General features: G+C 48.9%; 3 protein-coding genes across 3 annotated transcripts; 1 reads left to right on the top strand and 2 right to left on the bottom strand.

The window, feature by feature from the left end:
* Window positions 1–520: 520 nt before the first annotated feature.
* Window positions 521–4987, bottom strand: CSUI_007997 (molecular chaperone; the record flags this gene model as incomplete). The annotated part of the gene is made up of 4 exons (XM_068068137.1): window positions 3663–4987; window positions 2647–2726; window positions 1526–1612; window positions 521–658 (listed from the first exon to the last, which is right to left on the bottom strand). Exons 1-4 carry the CDS (start codon window positions 4366–4368, stop codon window positions 521–523), a joined length of 1011 nt encoding a protein of 336 aa, XP_067919889.1. The 5' UTR covers window positions 4369–4987.
* A 1241-nt stretch (window positions 4988–6228) lies between these two features.
* Window positions 6229–11536, top strand: CSUI_007996 (cyclic nucleotide-binding domain-containing protein; the record flags this gene model as incomplete). Its single annotated transcript, XM_068068136.1, has 11 exons — window positions 6229–6235; window positions 7265–7393; window positions 7754–8080; window positions 8363–8426; window positions 8675–8777; window positions 9127–9421; window positions 9698–9873; window positions 10200–10283; window positions 10478–10510; window positions 11207–11261; window positions 11438–11536. 11 exons carry the CDS (start codon window positions 6229–6231, stop codon window positions 11443–11445), a joined length of 1281 nt encoding a protein of 426 aa, XP_067919888.1. The 3' UTR covers window positions 11446–11536.
* A 1135-nt stretch (window positions 11537–12671) lies between these two features.
* CSUI_007995 (cyclic nucleotide-binding domain-containing protein) lies at window positions 12672–16836 on the bottom strand (the record flags this gene model as incomplete). The annotated part of the gene is made up of 5 exons (XM_068068135.1): window positions 16655–16836; window positions 15231–15548; window positions 13541–14263; window positions 13094–13127; window positions 12672–12859 (listed from the first exon to the last, which is right to left on the bottom strand). Exons 1-5 carry the CDS (start codon window positions 16802–16804, stop codon window positions 12672–12674), a joined length of 1413 nt encoding a protein of 470 aa, XP_067919887.1. The 5' UTR covers window positions 16805–16836.
* Between the last annotated feature and the right edge of the window lie 522 nt (window positions 16837–17358).

The following is a 17358-nucleotide window of genomic DNA, read 5'->3' as shown; positions in this document are numbered from 1 at the left end:
ATGTGTCCAGCTGATGATCTTCAAGATATCGGAAGGCCCGCTGGGTGAGATGTATGATGCAAATGAAGATGAGCATAATGATTAAAAATAGAAGAAGACAGAGGGAAAGCCTTTCTCATTCTATCTAACTCTGCACATACGATTACATGCATGCATCTAGACATACAAAGAGATATCCGGCATACATAGATATATAGCTATACACAGATACACTGCGTAAGGTATATGAAGGGTTTATCAGACGTAGTACCATCTCCATATGTATCGGTCTATCTTTATCTATCTATCCTTAACCTATCTGTCTGTCTACCGTTGATCTAGCTGCCTGTACTTAGTCTAGCTACTTACCCATCCATCCATTTTCTCTCTTTCGCCTACCTATCCGTATGCACCTTCACACACACCTACTACATACCTCCTCCGCATACAGATGCTAATAGAGAAGGTCTGATAGAGAACTGATATGAGAGCATTAAGAAGAAGAAGACGATTGCAATTGGTGAGGCTTCAAGAATGTTTCTTACCCAAGAATATCAGCAAAATCGAAGGGCATTCCTCCTGGTCCTCCTCCTGGCCCTCCGCCTCCTGCGGGACTTCCATCGATCCCTGCTTCTCCGAACATATCATACTTCTTACGCTGTTCTGCGTCGCTTAGAACCTACAGACAGAAGGCAGTCGATCGGAACGAAGCCACAGATGACTGAAGGGTGAATGAGGAGGAGGAAGAAGAAAAGGAAAAAGCAACTTGAGAGAAAGAAAAAAAGAGAGAAAAGGAAAGAAGCGCAGAATGAGGGGTGCTAACGGGGGTGCCCCAAGTAGTAGCCTGTTCTATACTCGTCTCTCTGTCTCATTCGTCCGTTCAGTTGAATGAAGAGAGGCACAGAAAGACTAAAGAAAGATAAAAAATCGATTGATCCAGAAAGAGAGATGAGAGAGACTGATTGCATAACCTTTGGACGAGGAGGGGAGAAGGACGAAAGGTAGGGATAAGGGTGATGATATAGACGTTGATCTATCCTCCGACGCAATTGACGACTTTCCTTTCTCCAACTCGACTCCCTTACATCGATAAAAGATAAAGCCACACTCACGAAGAGAAGTAGACACCTTAAATTACAATGGATAGATTGATCGATAGATCGAAGATAGATAGATAGATAGTTGAAGATGGATGGATAGATAAGGATAGATAGATTGATCAAAGAGTGATAGATAGATTACAGATAGATGGATGTATCCAAGCAATGAGATCCTGTTTGAGAGAGAAAAAGGCAAAGAAGACTACATCGAACTCCTTTCCTCCGTCTTTTCTCTTTCCCTGTCTATCCTTTTCTCTACTAGAAGCCTGCATGAGGTGTGTGGATTACATAGAGAAGAGAAGAAGAGAGAGAAAGAAAGAATACTTTATGGAACAAAGACTGAATAGAGTATCGAGTCCAGTAATAAGACGAGAAGAGAAGAGACGCAAAATGAAGAGAAAGAAAGAAAGTAAGAAGGAAAGAAAGAAAGGCAACTGCTGCCTTACTTCATGTGCCTTGGCTATGTCTAGAAACTTTTCCTCATTCCCTGGGTTCACATCGGGGTGATACTTCTTGGCGAGTCCGCGATAGGCCTACGGTATATCAGCAGCCAGAAGAGAAAGACACAAAGAGAAAGAAAGAGAGAAAGAAGACATGAGAGAAAGAAAGAAACAGAATGTGAGTAACATTGATGCCCCCCGGGAGGGGGGTAGCTTCAATCAGCATCTCGACACAGAAGAAGAAAGAAGATACGCAATAATGAAAAAGAAGAGACAGAAGAAGAAGAAGGTGAAGAGAGAGAGGGAGGACTCTCTCTCTCGAGAAACTCGGTTCTGAGACCTGATATGATAGATGTGTAGATCTGTAGGATAACTCCTACATCATAAGACTGCTGCCACCCTTCTCAATTCTCTACCCGTACACGGAGTGAAGAAGTTGAACGGAGAAAAGCACTTAGTGTCTCTCTCAATACAGACAGATATAGATACATACAGAGACCTATACGGTCGGCTCGAATGGAAACTTACAAGCACCCTATATGTGTCTTCAAGGCTCCACTACTCATATCAATCCTTGTAATACAAGTCCTATGTAGATGGGTCTATGTATGTATGCCTATGTATGTATGTCTATGTATATAGTCTATGTATGGAAATAGGTGTGTAGTGTATCAAGGCATGTGTATGTTGCTCGACACACTAAGACGAGGAGCCAGGGAAAACAACCCCGATGTGCCGTGCATGCGGTTTTCTTCTTCTTCCTCCTCCTAGCGCCACTGCTAAGAGTTATGATGAGATAGCTACTTATCAAAGGCAACTCTTCCTCATCCATAAGAGAGAGACACGTACACAAACCCCACTTGAATATATCCAGAATACATATGGTGTACATACACATACATACACACACATATACATCCCCCTCGGAATACCCCTTCATGTTCTGTAGGAGACATCTATCTATTCACACGCATGCATAGATGTACACATATCATCCACAATGATAGAGACCGAAGATGAAAAAGCACCTCTCTGTGTGAACAGGTATGTCTGTATGTAGGGGTTTTCTTGCTTCTCCTTCGACGTAGAGACAAAGAAAGGAGGACACCCGATTTCTCCTTCCTCACCTTATCAATCTCCCGTGTAGTGGCATTTCTCTTCACTCCTAAGATACGGTAGAAGTCCCTCGACTTGTTAGGCGAAGGTCCTAAAGAACCAACACAACAACTATGCATGCATATGTGGATAGATAGATCTGTACGTATATGTAGGTATGGATGTATCATGTATGAATATGTAGATACACGTATGTGCATAAGGAAAGAGAGAGAGAATGAAGAAGAGATTGGCCTGCTACTTCCACTCCCTCTACAAAGGTGAGCTGAGAAGAGAAAAAGTTATATGAACGAAGAGAAGAAAGTGACTCAGAAAACACAGGGAGAGAAGAAAATGTAGAAGAGATCCTCTTTCTTTCTCGTCTATAAATCAAAAGTCGAGAAATCCTTGAGAGAAAGAAAGTGAGAAAGATCTAAAGGTAAAGATCGTATTCTCATCTCGAAAGGAGATAAGAATACGATCCGTATCGATGAAGAGAAAAAGACCCAGGAGAACGAAGAGGTTCACAGGAGAGAAGACTTCTTCTACACTCCTGCCTGTAACTATCCTTCTTATATATCTCTCTAAACTGTTTGTTTGATAATCCAACTATCTATATGTATACATATATAGATATATATGTAGATATGGATAGATAGATGACTTTCTCTCTCTATATATACATGTATATACGTGCACATTTGCTGATATGAAGATTTCACCTCTTATCACTAGACATGACCTTTTGTTCCTCCTCCCTCCTCTGTTGAGGTAAACCCACATAACCCTAGTAGACAACAGAAACCCACCTCTCTTCATACAGATGCGTAAGTACACGTATCAATACACACATCTAGAGAGATAAGTATATCTATGTAGGAAATAGACAGATATACCCATATGTCTATGAAGATAGCGTGAATTGCGCGATGGTTTCTGTCTTTGCAGAACGTGAAAAGCTATCAAGAGACGGGAAGAATACACTTTTGTCGTGAGAGAGAGAAAAAGAGTCGAAGAGGAAGAAGAGAAGAGAGAGATAGGAACTTACTTGCTTCAGCCAACAAGAAAGGCGACGAGAACAAGGATACAGAAGAATAGGGAAGGAGAAGTAGAGAGTTGAAGAAAAGGAATCGAGAAGAAGTCCCACCATAACTCGTGAAGCGTCCACCTCCCTGTCCTTCCTCCTCATGTGCAGCCCCACCCCCATTTCTTGTACTGGCCTTCTTCAGCCCTTCAGAATGATCCCGATCAAACTCACCATAGTGTTGATGAAAAAGAGCGATGGTCAGAAGAATGATGAGAGTAGCAACAAGACGAACAAATGTGGAACAAAGAGAAGAGGATGAAGAGGATGAGAGGCGAGAAAGAGACCGGGAAAAGAAGACATGTGGAGAAAAAGAGAGACCGTCTGTACACTTCATACTGCCTGTCCGCATGACGACTCTGGAACTATGACTTGATCTGCCGGTAGGCCTGCTGTGGTTCTGAGTAAGTGATGGATGTCCTTCTGGGCTATGACATGTGTGACTAGGATGCAGATGAGCTGTTCTCGAGAGAAACGAATGAACTGGATTTTTACCACAGCTAGAAATACTCCTGTCACCTTTCTCTGGACTTGAAGATACGGTTGATGAGGATGAAAGAGACCCTGCTTTTGAGAGAACTCTTCTTGAAGGCTCTGAATTGACACACGAGGGTGCTGAAATTAGAGGGGGCAGACAAGGAGACTTTGGGGCAAAAGCAGGTTTCGCCATCTAGCCAGAAAAGGAGACATGAGAAGAAGAGAAGGGAAAGAATTCGAGAGGAAGAAATCGATCCGAGTTAGTGACGAAAGGCTGAAGAAGAAGGAAAAGAAAAAACGAAGGAAGAAGCAAAGATCATCTGTTCGACAAAGGAGTAAGAAAAGTCGGAAAGACCTCAGAACTCTAGTAGCCGTAACGAACGGAGTCAGCAGCAGGGAGGAACCAAGAAAGTAACAACAGAATCTATTCTGCAGTGTAGATGTAGAGGAAAACGTCAAGCAATACAGAAGAGACGCGCCATGAGGGACGCTTTTTTGGATGAAAAAATTCAAGGGAATCTCAGCAAGAATCAACACCCTTTCTACTCTACTTTCGCTTCCTAAAAGGAAAATGGTCTTAAGGCTTTGCAGGGATGTTGCCATGTGGAAGATACCAACACCATCATCATCACCATCCGACCAGCCTTACTACTGTTACACGGTAAGATCACGACTCTGCATGCGGTCGGTCTTCGATGCCTTCCCCCCTCCTTCGCAGAGTGTGAGAGTTACGTGCCTACTACGATCATTAACTCGCCTACACCTTCTCCAAGAGAGAGCTCGGAGTTTCGAACAGAGTACAAGAATGTCTGAGAATAGTATTGATGGAGAATTCGGCGTGGGAAAGGCAGAAAGGAAAGGAGTGGGTGTTGGTGCTGGATGCTGAGCGAAAGAGATGGAGGCAAGGTCAGATAGATCTAGGTAACGATAGAAGCTTCTTTCTTCATCACCGAACTCGAGCATTTTGGCAGAGAGCGGTTTCTGTTTAAGAAGGTGAGCGTTCATTTTGCCCTAAGCAGGATCCATCCGCGGCACTCTCAACGTGTCCATCGGTTGGTTGCTCGCGACTTCTCTAGCTGTGGAGTGAGTGACTCTTGAAGGACTTTCTCTCCACCAGTTGTTGAGATCCCGTTTCACAAGACGAGAAGGAGGCTCCGGAAGAGACGCTATCTACAGATTATCAGTGCGGTGTGAATGGTTGCCGACAGCGGAGAACCAAACATAGACACGCTTGATAGCCCCAAGAAGACACGGGACGAGCTCATAGAGAAAAAAAACTTTCGACCCTTCACCCCGAATCGAAGTCTCTGGAGCTGATACTCAAGCGGAAAAATTGTGAGACGAGTCTTTCTTGTTCATCAGAAAGCCGCCGGTCCATTCCGCGTGAGGAGCGAGGCAACCATGGCGATTGCTGGACAAGTACGGCTGGTTGTTTCACACTGATCTATAGAAAGGAAAGATCAACTAGGGGGTTCCTGCCTGCACCAGGGAGGCTCGCGGGAGGGGCCGCAGTCGCAGCCCGTCTTTTGTATGCCACGTGGTAGGTACTTCCCAGCGAATTCCTACACCTGTGTGCCTCTGCCAAGCCACTCGGTTGCCTGACGCTTTCCGTTTTTCTGTATCCGCGTTACTAGCAAGTGAGTAGCACTGCATCTTTCTCTCGCATTCAGCAAACGATACCGACCACTGGCTCTTGGTCCCGCCGATCGCGGCAGTTGTGTGACGTGGCGCCTCTCACGGCCACCGAGCTGTCTTCACTTTACGGGGTGCTCACTTAAGCCGTGGAGGCGCTTCCTCTGAGAGACACACGATTTGAAAGGGACCTAGCTTCTTGTGGGCTCTTCATTCAGACTCTCGCCACTGATGGGGCTCGTCTTTCAACCGCCCTTGCAGAACCACGACATTCCTCCTTGGTTACACATTGGAAAAGGGGGCGATCGGACAGTTGGCAGAGTGCTCACCACGCTGTTCAGCCTGTCCATGTTTCTCCAGGTCTTCCCAGTTTCCAGCTCACTCGTGAGCCACTCCACTGACCCCTGTGTCAGTTCTTGGCATGCAAAGTGGGGAAACTGCCCCGGCGTCTAGCAGTGATGCTTTCTATTCTCCGGTAGAGCTGACTTTCTGTCTCGAAAATTGGGTCTCACCAAAAGAAGAGAGGCCTACCGTGACGGGCACGTCCCTCGTGTGGCGGGACGGAACTGAAAGGGGGTCCTTGCTCCGGGGCGGTGTGTACAGATGCTATTCGTAGTATCCGTCGGACACTGAAACTCGTGAGAACTCTGCTCGAGACGGTGTGTTTCTACTAGGGGGCGCTTGGCTGTCCACCGCACTTTGGTTGAGGCTTCTTTCTTGATTGAGGTCAACATGAATACAGACTGGGGCTTGCTACCGAATGGGGGGCTCTTACTGTGTAGGCATTTTGTCCTCATAATGCCTCGCAGTGAGTCTTCCGTTCTCCCTCCCCCCTTTCGAGCTGAAAGTACATAACCTACTGTCGCCAGCAAGAAGTCAGCCGTTGCCAAGCGAGGCCAGACACACGCAGGAAGATAGACAAGAGTAATCAGCCGCTTGGCCCCACAAAGTGAGCATGCAGGAGAATCGAGTCTACAAGCTGAATCGAAGTTGGGCGTGCTCTGCTTAACTTAGGGGCGAGCCAGAACAGGAGTCTCCTTTGCAGTCGGTGGATGCAAACGCTTTGTTGTTCGTGACAGAATAGACTCCGCAGTCGCGTAATTCATGTCTCACAGCTTTCATTCGTAGATTAGACTACAGAGAAGCAACAGTACCGTATCACCATCTCTCTCTTGGTGGTGACAGGAGCTCCAGGTGCTCTTGATGAGGACGAGGCTGCTAATTTTTGAGCAGCTGGCCTTTCCGTTTAACAAACTCCGCACAGTGAGACCTTGCAAAGAGGTCTCAGCATCATACTGAACGCTCAACGGCAGGCGAGTGTTATTCAATCTGTACCTTGTCCTTCGGTCCCCTTCCGTCTCGTGATCCACTTCGGCTCTGGACTCAGGCAGGGACTCAAAGGGGCCTTTCCGTTGCCATTTAGTGAGGTGCCTTGCCGTGGAGGGCTTCGTTTGCAGGGGCGTGGTCTGCGATAGGGACCGCTGCCTCAAGTAGTCTTGAATTCTATTTCCACGGAGTGAGACAAAATGAGAACAAGCAGCCTCACTTTTCTCCAGCTCGAGGCACTTCGCGAAGCGGCGTCGAAGGTCAGTCAAAAGACATATGCTTCACGCAGCCTCTGACCTCCAAGGTGCACATCGGTGTAGCTCCTCGGAAGCATCAAGTAGACACTCCCTTCTGCGGGCTGTCTGGAAAGGCAAAAACTGCAAAAGCAGCTCATTCACAATGGACTGCTCTGGGGTTTCTCTGCGGAGATCCATTCAGAGTATCGGCTTCACGTGTGTATGTCTACAGGACCCGAAAGAGCGAACAGTAAGCGGCACGGGCTCCGTACACAGGACAAATCATTCTGTTTCCTCCAGCAATTGCTACGTACAAACCGGCTGAGGCCGACTAGAGAGACATCCTGCAAGCTGCATGTGTGGTTTCTCCCTGGGAGCAGCCAGACAACATCGAGACTATGTTCCAAGTCATTCGACATGTCAACCTGTTCTCCAAGTTGGACGAAGTCACCCAGAAATCCCTCTGTGGGAGTTTAACATACGAGACATACAAGCCGAAACAAGTTATTTTCCGATATAGGGACTATGGAGACAAGTACTACATTATCCTCTCGGGACGGGTATCTGTCCAGGCTCCTGTCACTCCAAGCAGTGAAACATTTCAGCAGATTGCGATACTCGAGTCCGGAAGTGGCTTTGGAGAAATGGCGCTCATGGAAAACAAACCCCGAGCTGCAACCGTTGTGTGCCTCGAACCAACAGGCACTCTTGGTGAGCTGATGCACCACCGGCAACTGCCTCTTTTCGCCGGGAGAAACAGCGGGAACTCGAGTCTCGGCGGATGCTTCACCTGGGCGTTTACACAGTCCTGGGCTTTGGTGGAGGTGTGTTTTGACTGGTTGTTCGAACACCTATTTGCACAACATCTCCAGGGGCATAGACATCTTTCCTGACACCAAAGTGTTTCCCATCGCACCCCAACTGTTGCAAAGCAACGTCGGATCAGCTTTCTCCCATATTCCCCGGACCTGCCCTTTGCGTGTGCCGAGACAGTGCTAACGAGGGAGGCTTATCAGGCCATGGCCATGCGGAAGCATAAGGAGATGTTCGAAAAGCAGTAAGTTGACGCTAGCCTGCCGGCTCCGCTAGAGTCTCGATGCTCCCCCAGAGAGCATTCTCTCCGACTGAGCAGCCTGGCTGGTTGTTGTTACTCGGCGATGACGGACGTTCGGGTTCGTCAGCGGATGCCTCAGACCGTCACTAGCCAATCATAAAACGTCCAGCCTCTCCCCAAAGGTATGACAGACTCTGCCTTGTATGGTAGACAGGAACAAAGTGCCCCTATCATCGTGTGTTCGCCCGCAGCGTCCACTTTTTGCAGAGTTTGCCCTTCCTTAAAGGATGCTCCGACATCGACGTCAAGGCTTTGGCGGAGAAGCTCAAACAGCACAGTTACCCTGGCCCCCAGGTAGGTATTACCGGGCCAGTCTCGAGTGAAGCCGCGGTCTGTTTCTGCCAGTAGCAGCGCTCGCCAGAGAACCCACAATGCACAAAAAATCAAACCACTACTCTCTGCCTCTCTTCATTGGCGCAGCCGCGGAGAAGCTGCCTTGAATCTCACTTCCTGCGCTGCAGACTATCCGTACCGGTTGTTCGTCATGGAGGCTTGCTTTTTCTGCGCTAGCCAGTGCAGAAGCACGTGCCATCCCCCGAATGAAAGGTGTACGGGAACTATTCAGTGACTGGTGTTCCAGGAGTGAGCAGGAAGTCGAGCTTCAGGAGTGTTGTCCTACAGTTTAGGCGCCGTGTGAATGCAGATTATTCTGAGGCAAGGCGAGGAGGCTAACCAGGTCATCTTGGTCGAGTCGGGAACAGTTTTGGCTCTGCGGTCAATGAGAGTAGACAGGAACATGAATCTCGTCACAAAGCAGAGAGGCAGGGGACTCACGCGGTCTCCTCTTCCGACAGCGTCCCATCTAGAAGGAGGTCAAGACGTGAACCAGCCACTGGTTAGCTCCGACGTTGCTACGCGCAGTCCGGCCAAGCCAGCTTCACCTTCCTCAGAGCTCCCAGACGGCTCGAGAGGAAGCTCCACAAAAGGCTCAAGAGCCAGTGAGTCGATACAGCGCTAGTCTCTTAGACCTGAACAAGGCACCACACAAATTCAGCGGCAACGCGGACGCACCTTCGGGGCCCCCTGCTTGCCGCGGTCCTCCTTGCCTCGCGCTCTGTCAGCGGCATTTTGCCGACTGCGCTGCATGAGGCTCTTTCACCAGAATGGTGGAGTTGAACGGGCTGCCTAGTGTTTAGGCTGTGGAATCCGAGGTCATGCGAAATTCTGAAACAGCTACGTGTTCTGCGCGCTGATGAATGATTGTCTTCGTTTAGAGAGCGAAGCTAGCACAGAAGCTAGACGGAGCTCCCTGACTGGCGCTTCCTCCAGAGCGAAACGCGCTGACTCTATCTCGGAAGGAAAGCCGGCAACGACGAAACACACTAAAACGAAGCGTCTCGTGCTTCAAGTCGCAAGCCTTAATCGAAGATCAATTTATGGAGCCAGAGAAGTGCGCGCTTGAGCCCGGTCTATCTGCAACGGTCCCAGATAGCGTCGGAAGCCGAAAGATCAGCGCATCAAACGCTAAGAACATCAGTGACTGCAGTTGCTGCCGGGATCGGGCAGGTTAAGTTATCCTAAGGCCAGTTACTAGCACAGTTCTTGACAAAAGGGGATGAGTATCCAAAGGAAACGAATTTTCTGGGGTGTAGAAAGTGTCTCGACGCTGGACAAGCGCAGAGATCATTACCTAGGGCCGGCTCTCCCAGTGTACTCCCAGCCTCAGGAACATGTGTACGATCCTCTTCCACGCTTCAGACTGCCTTTGCTTTTCAGATTCTAGACGGGGAAAAGAACGCCATTGTGGCTGAGCGTGGAAATGTTTATGGAGTGACACTCGTAGCGTTCCCAGCTGCACAGGTACGGCGGACTGCTTTATCAACGGGCCCGCGCCCACTCGGTTGCTACTCCATATGAATCGAGCCAGTAGATAGGATCGCGGGGTTTCCAAGAGAATGGTGACGGTGGTAGCCCGCTATTGCGAACTACTCGTGGTATGATGTCTCCGCTCAGACTTGAGCGGGAGTGCAGTGTCACTGCGCTGGACTATTCAGGTGTTCAGCATTGACAAGCGCCAATTTCTGAAGGTATGTCTGCTCCGCCGGAGGCCGCGCGATTTGTTGGCCGGCCTTCGGCCCGAGCATGGCCTGTCGTCTTTCTCTGGCGAAGCTATCGTACAAACAATGAAAACGACCGGGTTTGAGATCCACCCACGAGAGAGCTCTCTTTGCTGGGCTCTCTCTGTCAGAGTTTGACTGACGAGATGAGACGATCGATTGACCTGGCTAGTGGGCCACTACCAGACGACCAGGAATTGCTACATCAGTATCTTCAAGCAGTCAAGTGGGAAGCGTACAAACAAAATCTTGTGGATGAAGTGCGTCTCCGTTACAGGTGAAGTGATCTCGTTCCGAGGAGTGGTTATTTTCCGCTTGCTTGCACACTTCTTCGGAACAGGATAGACGACTGAAGGAGGGCAACCTACGAGGTGCGGGAATATCCTATCTTCAACTTCTTCGTAGCCTAGGTGTGAGAGGCGTGCGACAGATATTATCCTCGACTTGTACCCTTTGTATACAATGGTAACTCGGGAATTGCTGTCTCGCCTTGACAAGTTCCAAAATGCTACCTCGTCTAGACAAGTTTGATGTCTCCGGGACAGCCTCACACTAGACACCGTAAACAACGTTAAACCAGGTGCGGCTTCTCACCTTGCCTTCCCCCTTATCACACGTTAAGGCACTTTGGCTTTATGACCAGTGGCGTGTGTTTCGCCGTTGCAGGTTTGTGAAAGACAAAACTCTCAAAGGGATCAGGGACTGGTCGTTCCCGCCTCCGGTAAGCTCTGGAGCTCCGTCCGGCCGGGATGACATCGGCGGCAGCCCAACGACGACTAAAATTCTGAGGGAAGAAACGGGTCGATAGTGCTTTTGCTAGACACGACTGTTATTGAAGGCACCTCTCCGTCCAGTGCGGCTATGCCGCCCTCATTTGTGATCTCTTCTGCTTACCAGCCCGCTAAATACACGTATGAGGATGCCGTCGCTGCGCTAAATGTGAACCTCGGGCCCCGCCACCACGTCGCCTGGATTAAAGACGCTGGCCAATCGGACGATGAAGAATCGCCTAAGCCGGCTCCTCGACGCGCCTCCGGAGGCTTTCTGTCAGCACTGCAGGAGGTACGTTGCAGCGGTGAAGGTGAGTTGTCGCTGATTTCAGATGCGTTGAGTCCAAGTCTGTTTTCTATTTTGCAAAAAGCGAAAGGCCTCTTCCCTATGAAATGTCCGTGCCTGCCGTCACAGATCAATGATTTACTCATCTAGCTTGTACCTGCGATGCTTCGATCTGAAGACCGTAAATGTTTTTTGCGAAGGAAAGGAACGCTTCCGGCGAACATCCGCGGTGTACAGATGACCCCGAGTAGAGGTGCTCGGAGATCCTGCCCGAAGGGAGATGTATAACGGGCAGTTTTTGCTCCACTCTCTCTCTCTTCAAAAAGAAGACGGTGAGTTTACGGAAGACAAAGCACGTCGCGTACGCCCCATGTGCGCAACACCGCTGTGCGGCGGGTCATATCGGCGCGACTGAGTTTCTTTCCTGCCAACAGTATGTGACTCGTGTGCTCCCATTGTTAGATGGTGACCTTCGCAGGGTGTGTGTAGACGTCACCGCTCCTTCTTTATCAGTGCCTGCAACGTCCCGGGTCACTGTCTCTTGGTAGAGCGGTTCCCCCTGGTTGGGCAAGCACTCCGAGACCGTGAACCTTGGAGGGGGAAACCACAGCGAAAGACCTGCTTCGTGAAAGTCAGGGTGCCTGAAACGGAGCGACCACGCTGAACTGACTGGAAGGACTTTGAAGGTGTTTTTGGTCGTTCACTCTTAGCGGTTGGGAACGATGGTCATTGGTTCAGAGGTCAACTACCTAAGCATTGTCAGAAACGTAGTCTGAAAGAAAGCTTTCTTGCACTCACGTGCTTTTTGAGAAAGATTCTAGGTCACTCGCTCTCGAGTATCGGAGACGCTGCGTGCCGTGCAGATCGGGTAGCACCGTTTTGCCGCGGTGTGGTGGTCTCCGTAGCCAGAAAGTCGGCGCTAGCCGGAAACACATCCTCTGGCATTCTTGTTCTCGCTCTTAGATGAAGTCGAAAACCGAAAGAGGTAACCCACGAGAGGATCCAGGCCAGGCCACCTCATCACAAGACTTCACGTGAAAACTGCATTTGAAGAAATGAGGTGGCTACAAAGTTGTCACATAGGGTTAGCGTCGCCACGCGTAGCAGGACGCTTTTGGATGAGTTGTGAGTTCTCGGCTTGTTTCCGCTGAAACTGCTGCTGGATTCTCTTCCCGAAAAGTTGACGTACCATCTGACGGGTAGCCGTCGGGCTCGCATTCCTCGGCAATTGCAGCGACAGATCCCAGTCTAAACCAGATGAGTCTGCACGACAGTCAAATGCGACAGGGCAAAATTTCCGTAGATGTATTGCTTCCCAGAATCCTTGTCTACACAGCTTACAGACTCCTGGATAATTATATGAAGGTGAAAAGCCTGTTGGTGGGATCAACATGTTGAAGAAATCGAAGTAAAGACAGACAGTCCGCCCTCAACTGGATGGCACTTCATCGCTAGGAAGATTCCGCGCGTTGAGTAGCCGATCAGCATCAGACTTACCAGTATCGCCTCGCTGCGGATCGGCTCTCGACGCCTGCAAGAGGGCAACAGCGGAAGGGAACGACGTCAGGCGGCGTGGAAGCAACTATCCTTGCCCGCGACGCTGCTTAGAGAGCCGCGCCTGAAGCCGCCTAATCCGTACCGATAGTCTCCACCCCTCCGCCCTGCAGCCCTCAGAAAAGCACCCCTTTCAACTAGTTGCCGCTGTCCGGATGTACAGCCTACTACCGCGACACCCAATGCTGCGAGGTTACAGCCGCAAGAAAGCGGCTTGCGGGCTTTTTAAGGGTCCGAGTCTATTATTCATTATCTCTGACTCAGCGATACTGTATGCCCTAATCTCAGATTTATGAGAGGTCTCGTTATGTCCATTTCAACGTCGCTCTAGCCAAGGGGTCTATTTGACCTGGTAGCGATTAGCCGGCTAGCCATCCTGAGTCTTCTTACCAGCTCGTGGCTAGCTGCTGCGACACCACGGAGTGATACCCCTCTGTCTCCACTCCCGGATGTGGGAGAAAAAGTTCTCAATGAATTGCCATCACGCAGAGTTCCTCGACCTTCCACCGCACTCATGAGGCCTCGTCGCTGTTTTACGGAACCAACCCGATCTGGGCTGGCGCTAATGGAACCCGAGAGCGCAGACGTTGCGCGCTCATTGGCATGGCGCTGCGGCCGGTTTCCGGCGTCAAAGACCCATCCTGGGTTGTCTTCTGCTTTGAATCCACGACTGGGAGGTGCAGAGAGCCGTGAAAAGAGCTGCTGGGTGTCAAGCCTTGGCACCGGCTTGTTACTGGACGGCTCAGAATCACCTTGCTTCTCTCTTCGTGACCCTTTGTCCGCCGTCGAGAACCCCAGCACACTGTCTCGCAATGGAGTCCCAACACCCCCTTTAGTCCCTGCTGAATGGACGCAGTCTCCGTGTTTCCCACCACTACAAGACTTGTTACAGTTGCCTCGACCATCACACATGGCGCAGGAGGAGGAATCTACTGAAGGAACTCTCAAACATCGGGTATGAAAACTCTCCGGTTTATTCATAAAACCGGCTGCCAAAGCGGCATTGATGCCAGCTGTTGCTGCTGCCACCGCTTCCGCTGCAGCAGGATCTCGTAACGTGAGTCCAGCAGACGAGCCAGGTTGTCCTGTGTCATTGTTAGGGAGGGAGCGCCCCTAAGGAAGATGGAAAAGACACCTTGCAACATGGAAAACTCTGTCAGTTACTGGGGAAAAAAAAAAAGACGGCTATAGTCCTAACGTAAGTACTAGTTACGTGGCATTCACTTGGGTACACATGGCGACAACTAACTTGTCGCGGTGTGCGATTAGGGCACGTTCTCGAAGCACTCTTTTAGATTACTAGTGGAAAGAAGCAAAACTGCTGTGTTTATTTGCAGTGCGTGACGGATCCAAATTTTGGATAAGGTACGCGCTGCAGTCTTAAGGGTGTCCTGTTGACATGCAGGCCGTCATGGATCACTCTGAGAAGAGTGAGTTTGAGGCTCTAGTTAACTTTTTTGGCGAAACTGGCGAGTGCGTTAGTCCGTCAGCCGCCATGGGAAGTGTGAAGCTAGCCTAACATCTCTTACCCAAAGAAAGTGGCGGAGCCGCTTTGCCGAGGAAGAGATACTTTCTCAGGCAATCCTCGTATCATGGCAGGTTGTCTTTCCTCCCCTGTCATTGTCTCCCAGACACTTTCCTTGCTAACGTCTCTCTGACTTGCCTGCATGCCCGTCTGTTTGTACCAATTTGTGAGGGAGGGAGTGAAAGTGATTCCTCGTGGAAAGAACCGAATGTTTGCTTGAGGCAACGAAACTGCCAGCATTCCTGTGAACTGTTCACCGCCCTTTCTTCTGTTGGTACATCTTCATCCTACTGCTGTACAAAGTTCTGCTTCTCCTTTTGTCTCTCCTTCAGTCCTCAACAACACCCCGCGAGAGAAAGCCTGTACTTCTCGATTTCTATTCGGAATCTACCATCTTCTTCTTGTGTCGCCGATTTTCCTTCTGTCCTAACAGCTTTTGCCGCCATACTACCTTCTCTCTTCCCGTTTTCTTTTACTCTTATCGTCTTCTACACCCGTCCCGCCTCCTGGTGATAAAAAACTACTGCTGAAAACTGACAAGTATAGTTGGCCTACCTCTTGTTGAAATGTTTGACCTCTACTCCAACCACTCCCACAAGGTTTTGTTCCTCCTTGATCAGAGCTCGCACCGGGCTGAGAGCCGCCGAGACCTGGCGACACTCCCGTCCTACCATCATTAGTGTTAGGATTCTGAACTCCTTCTGACTGACTCTGTAGGAGTTCTTTCTGTTTCTGATATTCCTGCTCTCGTAACTCAGCATGTTCTTGAATGAGTTTCTCAAGCTGCTGCTGTTGGGCATGACGGGCCCGTCGTTGCGCAGCGGCAGTTGTCGGCGAAGGTCGAGAATAACCCGCAGACCCTGGGAGAGACCGCTAGGCGTGATGAAAGGGAAGGAAGAAAAGAAGGAAGATCGGTGCATAGATAGATTGAAGAAGAAAGCGAACAGGGTGCCATAAAAAAAGATGAAACGTTCTTACAAGGATTGAAGTCTATGATTGTCTTACGAGCCTTCTTTTCATTCATGCTTTAGCATACGAACAAGTTGATGAGCAACCCTTTATTTCGAGAATGAAAAAGTCACCTCAGTAACACTATGTATGTCTACAGGCAGGGACAGTGCCTGATATCCTCTCGCGAACGAGACAGTCTTCTTCCTCTATTACTCCGACGGTCCTTCGGAGATCAACTCAACCTAGCTTCTACCTGCTATACAGTTTGAAGTGCACTTCGCTTCTCCCCATGAATAGAAGTAAAGCTATAGAATGATGAGAGACAAAAATCAATCATGGAGGTCCGCATGTCGGGATGGAGAAACAAGCAGGTACTCTGCCGATCGGATGAAGTCTTGGCAAGATAACCAGCTGAAAGTGGATTGACTCGTGTTTTGCTCCCTTAACTAACAGGCAACAACAGCTGTGCCAAAGACGTTTTCTACGGATGAAGAGTTGACCTAGACATCTATCCGAAGTTTTCTTAGCCGTAGACAGTTGAGAGCCTGATGACTCTTGTGTATACCGCCTTCTCTGATTGATCTTAGCATTTTACAACAGACAGTCGATCTACACCTCTTCAGGGCGGCCCTTGAGTTCACTCCTAACGACATCCCCTATCAAAACAAAGACCTTTTTCTTCTTCACTTTCTCTATTGGAACATCTTCTAGAGAGAAAGTCTCGAGATGTAATGGCTACATCGTTTCAAGGCGCATATCATTATATCGAGAAGGGAAAGGGAACGAGGAAGCTTTCTTTTCTTAGCTAGACCTCTAACACGCGTCTTGTCTCGGGCGATCTCCAAAATCTTTAGAAAGACCGGCAGCATTCTCTAGATTTAGAGGTATATTTAGAGAGAGAAAGAAAGAAGACAGAGAAAGATATGAAGTCTTTCTCCGTAAGTAGCCAACTAAGTTACATATATACCTAAGTAGAAGAAAGCATATAACAGATATAAGCTCAGTCGAAACTCATCCGTCTTCCTTACAAGGGCTGCTATGGACGCCAAATGAAGCTTCGATACACCAGGGGGTGACGTCTCTCCTTCTCCTGTACGAGGAGCTCCCCCTGTTCTCTCTCCTGTCGTATAAGGAGAAGATAATCGACCCATTGCTGAAGGAGATCTTGTCATACTCATTCCCTCTCGCTTCCCTGAGCTACTCTGACCTCCTGGGGTATTTAAGAAAAGAATGGAAAGAAAAAGAAGAAACCAAACGTGTAGGCTTATATGAGGTATTTTTCTCCTCCTCCTCCTCAGGAATGCCTTCATGACGTGGTAGCTGAGTTTTTCTTCTAGTCGTCTTTCTCTCTGTTCATCTCTCTTAAGTTGTTAATCAGTTACCTAGATAGAGATAGATCTCTATCTCTTCTTATGTATCTGCATCTAGGTATATCTACTCATGTATACATATCTAGGTAAATATCTATCTAGAGAGATATATCTAGATCTATACATGTAAAGAGATCTTCAGACGGAAGATGGGAATGACAGATTCTCCCAATACATTCATGCTTTCTTCTCTCCCTGTACGATATCTCTCTCCGGTCTAATATAACTCATCCTTCCCTCTTCAAAGTCTCACCATAAGAGACGTATCGATCTACAGCCCTACTACATTCTTGTCTAGCTCTTCTCTGTACATATAGGAAGATGAAGATCATTTGAGCTCTCCCTCTCCTTCTCCTCCTCCT

The sequence above is a fragment of the Cystoisospora suis genome, assembly GCF_002600585.1.
Source record: "Cystoisospora suis strain Wien I chromosome Unknown contig_4362, whole genome shotgun sequence".
NCBI lineage: Eukaryota > Apicomplexa > Conoidasida > Eucoccidiorida > Sarcocystidae > Cystoisospora > Cystoisospora suis.
Note: the sequence above shows the minus strand (reverse complement) of the source record. Positions and strands in the feature narration are given on the sequence as shown.